General features: G+C 36.2%; 1 protein-coding gene across 10 annotated transcripts in view; it reads left to right on the top strand.

The window, feature by feature from the left end:
• Positions 1-10,645, top strand: part of DSE (dermatan sulfate epimerase) — a 182,992-nt gene extending 172,347 nt beyond the window's left edge. For 4 of the 10 annotated variants that reach the window (XM_031667728.1, XM_009206234.3, XM_017958391.2 and 1 more), the window contains 3 exons: positions 3,279-3,518; positions 5,693-5,900; positions 7,949-10,645. In XM_031667728.1, the coding sequence (XP_031523588.1) occupies positions 3,279-3,518; positions 5,693-5,900; positions 7,949-9,707 (2,207 nt within the window). In that variant the 3' untranslated portion in view covers positions 9,708-10,645. Of the gene's footprint in view, positions 1-3,278; positions 3,519-5,692; positions 5,901-7,948 lie in introns of those variants that run through there. The other 6 variants (XM_021936892.2, XM_021936891.2, XM_021936889.2 and 3 more) reach the window with 3 other exon arrangements.
• Positions 10,646-12,817: the final 2,172 nt, after the last annotated feature.

Raw genomic sequence — 12,817 nt, 5'->3', positions numbered from 1 at the left:
TTTACATCCAAATTGGAAGCAACTTTTGTGGATTGTGTAGCTACTTTGCCTTAACATATTGCATAATTGCCAATAATACATTTTCTTTGTTCTTTTAACTCTAAATTACAACTTCTGTAGAAATCTATAAATGATTAAGATTGTGTTTAAGAAAAGCAGCTCTAAGATCACAGGGAATTATCAGAATATTAAATATATAATTGGGGCTTGGAAATCTAACAGAATTTAACTCGATTATATTCCCCATAAGAATTATTAAGCATTTTGTTGGTTATCCAACATCAGATTTTACCCAAATCTAGCTTTCTCCCTTGTCATATCAACCAACCTTCACTTTTAATTGGGTCTTAGAGGAAAAGAAACTAACATTTACTGAGCATATGACATGTGCTAGTCTTTTTCCATATTTTATTCAATCTTCACATCAACCATATAAGGCAGCTGGGATTTGGACCCACTTCTGGCCATCCATAAAGTTCAATCTCTTTCTACTGTATTTTGTTATCTCTCTCAGAAGGGAAATTTCATTTATAATCACTTAAGCAAAATTTAGTTATGAAAGTGAATTTTCATGCTAGCTCCCCTTTTCCCCTACTCTCACAAAAACATAAAGAAAATTAAAACATCAGGTCAGGCGCGGTGGCTCACGCCCGTAATCCCAACACTTTGGAAGGTCAAGGCAGGCAGATCACTTGAGGACAGGAGTTCGAGACCAGCCTGGCCAACATGGGGAAATCCCGTCTCTACTGAAAAATGGGCATGGTGGCGCATGCCTATAATCCCAGCTACTCAGGAGGCTGAGGCAGGAGAATCACTTGAACCCGGGAGGCAGAGGTTGCAGTGAGCCGAGATCCCACCACTGCACTCCAGCCTCGGCAACAAAGTGAGACTCAGTGTTAAATAAATAAATAAATAAATAAATAAACAAACAAATAGAAAGGAAAGGAAAAGTAAAACGTCAAAATGCAAACAATGTGTTAATCCACTAACAAACCATTTATAAACCCCCAGGCCTATGAAACGACACCATCATGAAATGGTGAAAGGATCTCTTGGGTGAGCCAAATTTCTGCCTCAGGGCTTAAATTTAATCTACTATAATTTTATTTCCTTAAATAAATTTTTATTTATTTAATGAGAGGAGTAGTTTCTTTCTTCAGTCTTTCTAAATAACATTATTCCAAATAATAAGCAGTGACCCAAAATAATACTGGTTTAGATTGAATCAAAATATGTCATTTTGCCCTGGCAGGAATTTTCCTATGCATTTATTTTCTGACTAAAGTTATGGTGGCCCTGGCAGACACTCTTCCAGAGCCCCACATAAGTACACACATTTATGACAAGACTGGACAGAAGGAGGTAGAAATCAGTTGGAAAGAAGACAGATGTGAAATGTTTAAATGATTACACCGTAGTTACAATAACCACAGAGAGTAAAATAAAAGATACCATGAAAAGCCTTATGGTTAAATATAAAATGAGTATATTAACTTGGAATTCAAGAGAGCAGCGTTCTTTCAGTAATTTTCTTCCTGTAACTTTGAAGATAGATAGGAGAACTTAAGGGGAAGTTAAAGAACGTTCCAGGCAAGGTGTACGGGTGGCAGAAAAAAAAATACAGGGCATAGCTTCAGTTAACAACAATATCAGTACCTTGTATTGACAGAGATTTGCAATTTACAAAATATTTTGGTAGACATGGCCTCATATCTTCTGAAGAGGGTTGTTGTAAGGAACAAATAAGGAAAATTAGGTAATGTTGGTATCCTGGGGACAGTGGCCTGATTTTAGGCATCAGTCACATTGGTATCTGGTGGGAGATGGAAGACACAGGGGAAAAGAATGAACATAATTAGAATTTTAAACTGGAATGGTAGAGAATGGAAATCGAAAACTATCCAGAATATTGACATGTCAGCTATAGGTGGCAGAAGAGGCCAGGGTATGATGAACAGTCACCTCTGCGTACCCAAGCCTGAGAGCTGAGTTGCCCGCGTTAGTCAGGAGCCAAGTCTTAGCCTGTGACCTATATTTAGGCCCAGAGCTGGTTGGACCAAATTGCAGTAAAGCAGTGTGGCTACATCCACACCAGGAAGCATTGGGCTTAATTTTATTCTCAAGGGTGGCGTGTTTTTAAGTGAACCCTTAAATCTAAAGACCTAGGTTGAGATTAAAGTTGTATTCATTTTTAGTCATGTGCCAGAGGTCTTGAACAAGTGAGCCTTTCTGTTTTGGGGCAATAATACATAATTGGGTTGTTAAAAGGATTAACTAAGATTCTGCTCAGTGCTATATAAATTACAAATGTTACAGAAATGTGAGGAGTTGTTATTGTCAACTAAGTGCAACAATTCTAGAAAGCGAGCATTTCTGAGTTAAAAGGTTTTATAAATTTTTATAGACTTGATTTTCAGTGGGGAGATTAAAATGTGACAGATGGAAGAATTGCTTGGACAAAATCATGTAGCTCATTTTCTGGTGGTTTCAGGATTCCCAGGTGAATTTTTCATTATTAATTTGCCTTTCCAGTGGTTTCTCAGCCCCACTTTGCTGCCTTTTCAGATCCTGTGGGATCTAAAGCACATAAAGGATGAGAGGTTGCCTTCTAATGACAATATGAATTGAAGACTGTCTGTTTAGCATTTATAGTATGTGCAACCTATTACAAATTCTATAAAATAATGATGCCAAGTTTTGTGAAGAGATAAACTTTTAAAAATATTTTCAAGTATTGTTTTTTAGGAACACTGATTAAAATCTTAATATACAAATCCTCTTGTGATCTTACACGTAATAGAGTTTATTGAAGATCAGAAAGTGACTGATACTCATTTAAGGGTTTATCTTCATTTATAGAGTCAAGAACTTCTTTTTTTTTTGAGACAGAGTCTCGCTCTGTCGCCCAGGCTGGAGTGCAGTGGCGCAATCTCCACTCACTGCAAGCTCCGCCTCCTGGGTTCACACCATTCTCCTGCCTCAGACTCCCAAGTAGCTGGGACTACAGGCGCCTGCCAACACGCCCAGATAATTTTTTGTAATTTTAGTGGAGACAGTGTTTCACCATATTAGCCAGGAAGAACTTCTTAACTTATACCAGGGACCATCACAAACCTAGATTACAGGATGTTATTTATACACTGACAAGTTGGAGTTTTACAAAATGCGATTTGTAATATAAACGAGTTAGATAACTCAGAGGGTTTTATTTAGCCATATTTTTGTTTATGCTTTGTCACAGCCTTTAGTCATTGCTTCCATGTGTTTTCATCCTTCAGGATATCTTCAAGAAGCCTACTTATGGACCAAACAAGTTCTGACCATCATGGAGAAATCTCTGATCTTGCTCAGGGAGGTGACGGATGGCTCCCTCTATGAAGGAGTTGCATATGGCAGCTACACCACTAGATCACTCTTCCAATACATGTTTCTCGTCCAGAGGCACTTCAACATCAACCACTTTGGCCATCCGTGGCTTAAACAACACTTTGCATTTATGTATAGAACCATCCTGCCAGGTACAGTGAGGAGTCAGAAGTGTGAAAACATGAAACTATTGTAATTTTTTCTGATTATGAAAATGAGCTAGACTAAGCAGAGAAATTAGGTCCTTAGAGTTTGTCATATTGAAATTAAATAGATTTCTTTTTAATCAAAGAAAAATTGAATTCAAGAGTTGCCTATAGCCAGAACATTTTGGAGGCTAATGTATTTATGATTTAGGTATTACAAAGCTTGGAGGGTTATGGATTAAATACAATTTCTAGGCCCCTCAATACTTTTATATATATATATATATATATATCCAAACTTGAGTACATATACAGACTCATCTTCATCATTGAAAGCAAAATATAAACATTTGTGATTACCTGTCAGTTTTCCTTTATATGTGATCCCTGATCAATCCTATTTTTAATTTTTGGTTTTCAGTTTTTTCTTTCAAACTACACAGACACGATTCAAAATGAAGGATTACACCTACACATTTAAGTTGGAGCTTTAGTATTTTAATATTTTATTGAAGTAAATAGTATAGAAAAGTAAAAAAAAAAATTGCTGTAAAACTTGTAATTTCTTATTGCTGTGACATTTAGCCTTCTAAGAAAACTAGCTCTAAAAAAAAAAGATATACATGATTTAATAATATATTCATTTCTAGAGAACTTTGTAACCTTTTTTTATTTCTAAAACAGGACCAAGATGTTAGAACAAGTTATAAAGGAAAATTTTATCAGGATAGATATCCCCTACTTCCTCCTCCTTCCCCAAGGAAATGCAATTTTTAAATGGTGATTCTAGACCTACAACAAAGAATTCAGTATTTAAATCTTTTGGCTCTGGTAGTATACATACAGATTAATAGAATCTCCATTATTGGAGTAGTGCAAAAAATACTGCAGAGCATAAGGACCATTTTAAGATTTAGTTTAGACTTACGTTCAAAAAAAATTTGCTTTGTTGCTTTTTCTTAGACATACAGGAGAGGCCTGTTTTGCAATTCATCTTAGTAAACAAAGGCTACCTAAAGCAAGGGGCCTTTCAGAGGTTTCAGTGCTTTGTAATTTAAGCTGAGATCTAAAGGCTAACAGCATCAGAAATTGTATTTGCTGTGAGCTGTGTCTGTGGCTACTTCCTAAAGTGGAAAAGACAGTATGAACATGTCTAAAAGCAGCATTTATATGTTTGTGTTAATTAAACAAACTTTTATTGAACATCTGTATGCCAGGCACTGTACTAGGGCAGAGGATTCAAAGAGGAATAAAACATCTCCTGCTTTCAAGGAATTCACAGACTAGTAGAAGATTCAGGAAATATCATTTTAAAATAGGGTATACTTACAAGATCACTTACTAAATTATTAGGAACAAAAACATTAGCCGTAAATTACATAAATATAATCATGGTAACATTTTAGAAGAGGTTCTATGTTAAAGCAATCTGTTTTCAACTACATTTCTCTCTCTTTTTTTTTTTTTTTCTACAGTTGATACTCTAGTAGCATTTTTTTTGTCTGGCTGAGTTTTCTCTCATGCTGCTTCTTTTTTCATGAACACACGGAGCGTATCCAGTCTTACCTGCTTTTATTTTTCTTCCCTATTCCAAAAATGATATATGGCTTTAAGATCCTTGCATTTTCTCTCCTTTAACTTCCAGCAGTACATACTGGCAGAGCTACTCTGGGAATTAAATTTTCTTCCTGTAGAAACTCAGTCTCTCCCCTGAACTTTATATATAGTATAACTTAGACTTTATTGAAGCCAAATTAAAGCATGTTATTTTATTATCTTGGCCTAGAATGCACGTTGAGTTGTGGGAGAGCTAGTGTTCATTCCAGGTTCAGGAACCCAAACTGCGCAAGAGGATATCCCATGTATATATGCAAATATAATCATGTATAGCATGAACACTGGAAAATGAGGAAGGCAGACAATAGGTGTAGCACTTCTGTTACCAATGACAGGTACCACATAACAAATACAAGCTTGCACACAACATATCATGAAGACCTTTTGAGGGATTCTAATTAACTGGTCTGGAATAAAATCTGAGGATTGTGATTTTTCTTTTATTTTATCCTCTCAATTACACAATTCTAATTTGCAACTAGATTTGAAAAATCATTGTTTAGACCTATATAGGAGTATGAAGTTTTCAATGTATCTTAATTCTTTCCAACTTATTTCCCTAGGGTTTCAAAGGACTGTGGCTATTGCGGACTCAAATTACAACTGGTTTTATGGTCCAGAAAGCCAGTTAGTGTTCCTTGATAAATTTGTCATGCGTAATGGCAGTGGTAACTGGCTAGCTGACCAAATCAGAAGGAACCGTGCGGTGGAAGGTCCAGGAACACCGTCCAAAGGGCAGCGCTGGTGCACCCTGCACACGGAATTTCTCTGGTATGACACACTGGGCTAGCTTTAAAGAGAAATGGTACCCAAGGGTACTATTCGTGCTATGCACTTGCTTTTTTGCATTTAAAAAGAAAAACTAAAGCACTTTTTAAATATTTTCTCCATGCCACCTGAGTATATGACGTTTCAATTCAACTCATACCACAGTTTTTGAAACTCTTAGAAACTTTTCTTTTTTAAAAAAAAAATTTCAACTTTTATTTTAGATGCAGTGGTACGTGTGCACTAGACCCCGGTAGTGAGCATAGTACCTAATAGGTAGTGTTAGAAACATTTCTTTATGTTTAACATCTAATTACTGTTTTCAGTTTTTGGTTCTCATATTAGAAATGTCCTACACTTGCATTATTTCATAAATAAACATGTTTTGATTTTACATCATTTTTTGAAATCATATAAAATGAAACACAAAATTTAGGTGATTCTGATAATCACACCAAAAAAAGCTAGTAAAATACTTTGTTTTGGTAAATGGAGCATTATAATCTTCTAATAGCAAAGCTGTTGCTAAATTTTCAAAAGTGTTTAAAAGTGTTTGACAGTATTTGACAGCTTCACTTTGATAATAAAAGGACCGTGTAAATTTTTTTGCCTTAATCTTTTAAGCCCAGAAAGAGAAGCTTGGGTCTCCTTTTTAAAGTATTGCCAAATATGTTGTTGGCATCCAATAAGTTAAAATCAAAATTAGAGGGAACTGATTAGTCATTAATCCCTGATGTCTTTTCAAGCTGTTGAAATTTGCATTCAACTCCAAAACAAGCTTTCTTGTGGTTTGCTTCTCTTTATTCTTTCTTTTCAAAATATAAAAATTTAAGGAAAAAATATTAGTAAAATGGTAACTGGCTATAGTTTAACCAACAATTTAAGATTATTTTCATAGATAAACTAAATATATTAAGATGCAACCATCCTTGAGTTCTCTCAGGAGTATGACGTAATTACTTAATAGTGTGACCCGTAAATAAGTTACCCGTAAATATCCAACCAAGAGAGTTCTATAAAGCTAACTACAGGATTAATATAATAGGTCAGTTTAATGCTAAGTCTAACTTAAAAATCTGCCTTTATGGCAATATGCAAACTGACCAAAAACTGAGAGTAAGATGGCCCATTCAGCTTACATCTACACCTGTGAAATCACATTTATTAAGCCAACATTATACTAGACCTAAGTAGAGATATAATTTCTGATGTCTTGAAACTGAGACTATAGAACAACAGATGAAGCAGTCAAAATCAAACACTAATAAGATTAACTCTACTACAGGTGATTGATTCACTTTAGGGAAAAAGTACATAGTACTTAATAATAAACATTTATCATAAATAAAAATAAGAAGTGATTTATTGTCCAAGAAGCATGGCATCATCTGCAGATTAAAACAAAACCAAACCTTTGGTCCTGGCTAGTCAGTGGTAGGCACAATTATAAATCCCCCAGTATAAGACAGTTGGCTGAAACTTCATTCGTTTATATTTTGAGATGTGGTGTTGGTGATACATTTTATCTAATATTTGAAGTCCTCCTCTATTTCAGTTTATTTTTTCAAGGAAAAAAATCTTGAGGGAGAACTGCTTTCAGTGCCAAACATTCAGTAATATCAGTTACTGCAGAACTATACTTCATTACAGCTCAAGGCTTGTTAGAGTCCAGATTCTAACATGGCATTTCTAGAAGAGGAGCCCCTCAGCCAGAAATTTGGATGAGGTGCCTAAATCCACGAGGCCCAGTAGATTGGATGGTTACTCTGACATCATCAAATGAAGATGGTCCATGTAGAGATTAGAGCAGAAATCATTTTGGGCCCAAACCCAAGGATCACAAATGATAAAGAAATATTCCTCTTCCAGTCACCAAGGGTTTCCCTTTGTGTATACTGATTGTCCTTGGATATTTTCAGAACTGTCCCTAATCCACTCCGTGCTGCCAGTGCTCTGGGTAGCATTTGTATGTCGCGTCTTCCACATTACCATGTTATGTGTTATTTTCACTTCCATCAGAAAACCATTTAATTTTTTAAAATTAATTTCAGGTATGATGCCAGCTTGAAATCGGTTCCTCCTCCAGACTTTGGCACCCCTACACTGCATTATTTTGAAGACTGGGGTGTCGTGACTTATGGAAGTGCACTACCTGCAGAAATCAATAGATCTTTCCTTTCCTTCAAGTCTGGAAAACTGGGAGGACGTGCAATATATGACATTGTCCACAGAAACAAATACAAAGATTGGATCAAAGGATGGAGAAATTTTAATGCAGGGCATGAACATCCTGATCAAAACTCATTTACTTTTGCTCCCAATGGTGTGCCTTTCATTACTGAGGCTCTGTACGGGCCAAAGTACACCTTCTTCAACAATGTTTTGATGTTTTCCCCAGCTGTGTCAAAGAGCTGCTTTTCTCCCTGGGAGGGTCAGGTCACAGAAGACTGCTCATCAAAATGGTCTAAATACAAGCATGACCTGGCAGCTAGTTGTCAGGGGAGAGTGGTTGCAGCAGAGGAGAAAAATGGGGTGGTTTTCATCCGAGGAGAAGGTGTGGGAGCTTACAACCCCCAGCTCAACCTGAAGAATGTTCAGAGGAATCTCATCCTCCTACATCCACAGCTGCTTCTCCTTGTAGACCAAATACACCTGGGAGAGGAGAGTCCCCTGGAGACAGCAGCAAGCTTCTTCCACAATGTGGATGTTCCTTTTGAGGAGACTGTGGTAGATGGTGTCCATGGGGCTTTCATCAGGCAGAGAGATGGTCTCTATAAAATGTACTGGATGGACGATACTGGCTACAGCGAGAAAGCAACCTTTGCCTCAGTGACATATCCTCGGGGCTATCCCTACAATGGGACAAACTATGTGAATGTCACCATGCACCTCCGAAGTCCCATCACCAGGGCAGCTTACCTCTTCATAGGGCCATCTATAGATGTTCAGAGCTTCACTATCCACGGAGACTCTCAGCAACTGGATGTGTTCGTAGCCACCAGCAAACATGCCTACGCAACGTACCTGTGGACAGGTGAGGCCACAGGACAGTCTGCCTTTGCACAGGTCATTGCTGATCGTCACAAAATTCTGTTTGACCGGAATTCAGCCATCAAGAGCAGCATTGTCCCTGAGGTGAAGGACTATGCTGCAATTGTGGAACAGAACCTGCAGCATTTTAAGCCAGTGTTTCAGCTGCTGGAGAAGCAGATACTGTCCCGAGTCCGGAACACAGCTAGCTTTAGGAAGACTGCTGAGCGCCTGCTGAGATTTTCAGATAAGAGACAGACTGAGGAGGCCATTGACAGGATTTTTGCCATATCACAGCAACAGCAGCAGCAAAGCAAGTCAAAGAAAAACCGAAGGGCAGGCAAGCGCTATAAATTTGTGGATGCTGTCCCTGATATTTTTGCACAGATTGAAGTCAATGAGAAAAAGATTAGACAGAAAGCTCAGATTTTGGCACAGAAAGAACTACCCATAGATGAAGATGAAGAAATGAAAGACCTTTTAGATTTTGCAGATGTAACATATGAAAAACATAAAAATGGGGGCTTGATGAAAGGCCGGTTTGGACAGGCACGGATGATGACAACTACTCACAGCAGGGCCCCATCACTGTCTGCTTCCTATACCAGATTGTTCTTGATCCTGAACATTGCTATTTTCTTTGTCATGTTGGCAATGCAACTGACTTATTTCCAGAGGGCCCAGAGCCTACATGGCCAAAGATGTCTTTATGCAGTTCTTCTAATAGATAGCTGTATTTTATTGTGGTTGTACTCTTCTTGTTCCCAATCACAGTGTTAGCACTGAAGATATAAATTACCTGGTCATTTTGTGATCACAAGAAGCTATACAAAACAAAATTTCTTTACCCCAGATTATCAGATTTTTTTCCCCTAGATTCATTTTAACAAATTAAGGGAAGATATTTGGACAGAAAAAAGCAGGAACATGGAGAAATTGGAGCAGGCAAAGAATTTATCAAAGCAGTAGAAATAGCTTGGTGGTCCTATGGTGTTTCTGGAAGTATTTGTCATTGCTAATTGAGCAATCCATGTAGTACTACTTTTAGAAGAAACAAAAAGTCTGTTTTTTAAAGTAATGTTTTTTCTTATGAGAAAAAGGTTTAGATAGAATTGGGTTTTATTAATATTAATTTAATGCTATTAGCAATTTCCTTATACTATATTATGGAAAAGACTGAAGAATACAATTCTGAGAAATATAAAAAAATTTTAATGGTACAGTCAGGTTGAAAGATAAATGTTGCTAAGTCCTGGTATGATGGTGTCAGCTTCCTTGGGGAAGTACTTCTTGAGTTACGTAACTAATAGGATCTTTTACTACAGGTCTGGATGGCTATTCAGATAATATAGCAAAAAATGATAGCAGAAGATCATTAAAAACTTAAAATATATTTTATTAGAAAACATTTATCTGAATGAATATTTCCTTGACGCTGGTCTCTGCACACATATAATTGGTTACTTGTATGCATTCATTGGTGGTTCAGTAAGTAAAATGATTACAGATAATACTGTATTTTCCTTATATGGAAAACTGTTGTACACCCAATGACTAAACCTTTCAAAATAAAATTTTTTCTATTATGAATGTTGATTTTCATACCAAAGAAGATGGAGAATCTAAAACTTGGATATGATTCTTATGTTTTTTAAATAGGAAAACTTTTTCAAGTTTATTTTGCTAAATAAACATCGTAATTGTGAATTTTCTCTAGTGTTTTTCTTCTCTGTTCCATTATATTCAAAATGCATTAACATTTTCCAAAATTTTTGAAGAGAGATCTTTATTTGGATGTATATTCATTAAATGTATAAAATAGTATTTGAATCAAAAGAAGTATTTTCTCTGCTTATTAACCTTAATTGTTGTTTAAACACATTTTAAATATTTAAAACAATAGCCAACTTCTGATATTTAAGTAGCACCCAACTTTCAAAAGCATAAAATTTTCAATCAGCTCCTCAGAAGGTAACAGCAGCATACAATACTAGAAAAATAATCCATAGTTTCCATTTGAGCATAAGAAAATGATATACTTAAAAGGAACTTAATAAATTATCATACATTCAGCATATTTGAGTCATATATTTCTCCTTTGAAACAGAAAATATGTTCAGCTCAAATTTTACAGTAAGGACACACTCACTGATTTATAGGTGTAAAGTAACAACAGTAACCTTTCCTCTTATTTGCTCTTTTAGTTCACAGCCATACCAGTATGTAACCAAAAGACAAGTTGGAGAAACTTATAAGTACCTTTCTGCAGTTCTAATTTTGAACCTTCTTGCATAAAGAAAACACAAGTTTGACTTTTAACTGTGCTTCACTTATTATGCTTGGAATCCAGAAAACGACTTCTGAGGAAGTAATTTTTTTCCCCTCTCATGGAAAGTCTCTAGGGAGGATGTCATTACACACTGTTTAAAAGAATAATGTTTTCAAAAGAATAATGCTTCCGTTTGTCCTGCATGGATGCTCTTACTAGGATTTAAACTTGCTTTATGTGACAGATTCTTCGTTTACTTAACCTCACTCAACATTCCTCTCTTTTACTCTTTTCTCACTCAAAAGGATGAACTGTCTGAAATGATCAAAAGGAAATTTTGAAAGAAACAAAAAAAGGAAAATTACTCTTTGAGGTTACCAAGCAAACCTGATCTCAGATCCAAAATGAGACATACTTTCTAACAGAGATGAAAAGTGCAAGTGAGTGCCAAACTCGCTTTTCTTTTGTTTTCATTAGGTTAAGGCTAGACAATACATTAGTCACCACAGCATGATCCAGTCTAACATATTAGTTCATTTTAAAGTAGTCTTTTTAAAGATACGCATCTTTAAAACAAAATGAATTAAAGTTATGTGGTTTTTTTTCTTCTAACGAACCTGGTATTTATTTCCTTAAAGAGAAATTTCCTCAGGCAGTGACTTAAGTGGTTAAGTGGGGAAAAAATGCTGAAATAAATCACAGCTCTTCATAATGAAACATGTTTTTTGTCAGGGATAGTGCATATTTGAGTAAAACTAGGCAACTTTTTGTAACTTGAAAACCAAGCAATGTTGAATCTGCCTTGAAACTAAGTAATCAATTATGGAATCTGTTTCAATGCTGCTCACTATGACAGGAGTGTTTCAAGTTCATTGGATAATGTGTGAGCTGTTGTTCAGGGGATTGGCAGGACTCTTGGTCCTAGCCTTAAAGAAAATTTGAGAATTACTAGCATACAGAGCTTGTCAGTGCAGTAAAAGTGGTATATTCCTGGGAAGCTGAGGTGGGAATATTGCCTGAGCCTAGGAGTTCTATGCTGCAGTGAGCCATGACTGTGCCACTGCACTCCAGCCTTAGAGACAGAGTGAGAACCTGTCTTTTCTTTTTTTAAGTATATTTCCTTGTTTGTAACTGATTAGCTTATTTCAGTTGATGGTAGATGAGACCTATGATGGTGGATGAGACCCAGAATCTTCAGAGAGAACATTCTTTTGAGAACATTGTTTTTATTGTCAAAGTCAGGTAGAAGGCCGTGTTCTGGAACTATTTTAATTATTAAAATATATCACCTAAGATAATGAATTCTTCCGCAAATATTTTAGTCATAGTTTTTAGTACCACATATTCTAAGGTTATCAGAAAATATGTCTTAACAGAATGTTTTGCATACTGAATAATTTGTTTTTGAAAAGGAAAATTTACATTTGACTTACTCAGTTCTTAAAAAATTATTTTTATTTCTAGAGACAGGGTCTGTCTCCATCACCCAGGCTGAAGTGTAGTGGCGCGATCATAGCGCACTGCAGCCTCAAACTTCCTATCTCAAGCGATTCTGCCACAGCCTTCCAAAGTGCTCGGATTAGAGGCATAAGTCATAACACCCAGCCAAGTTAAAAAAAAA

Source organism: Papio anubis, chromosome 6 (assembly GCF_008728515.1).
Source record: "Papio anubis isolate 15944 chromosome 6, Panubis1.0, whole genome shotgun sequence".
Lineage (NCBI taxonomy): Eukaryota > Metazoa > Chordata > Mammalia > Primates > Cercopithecidae > Papio > Papio anubis.
This window is presented reverse-complemented; position numbering and strand designations above follow the sequence as displayed.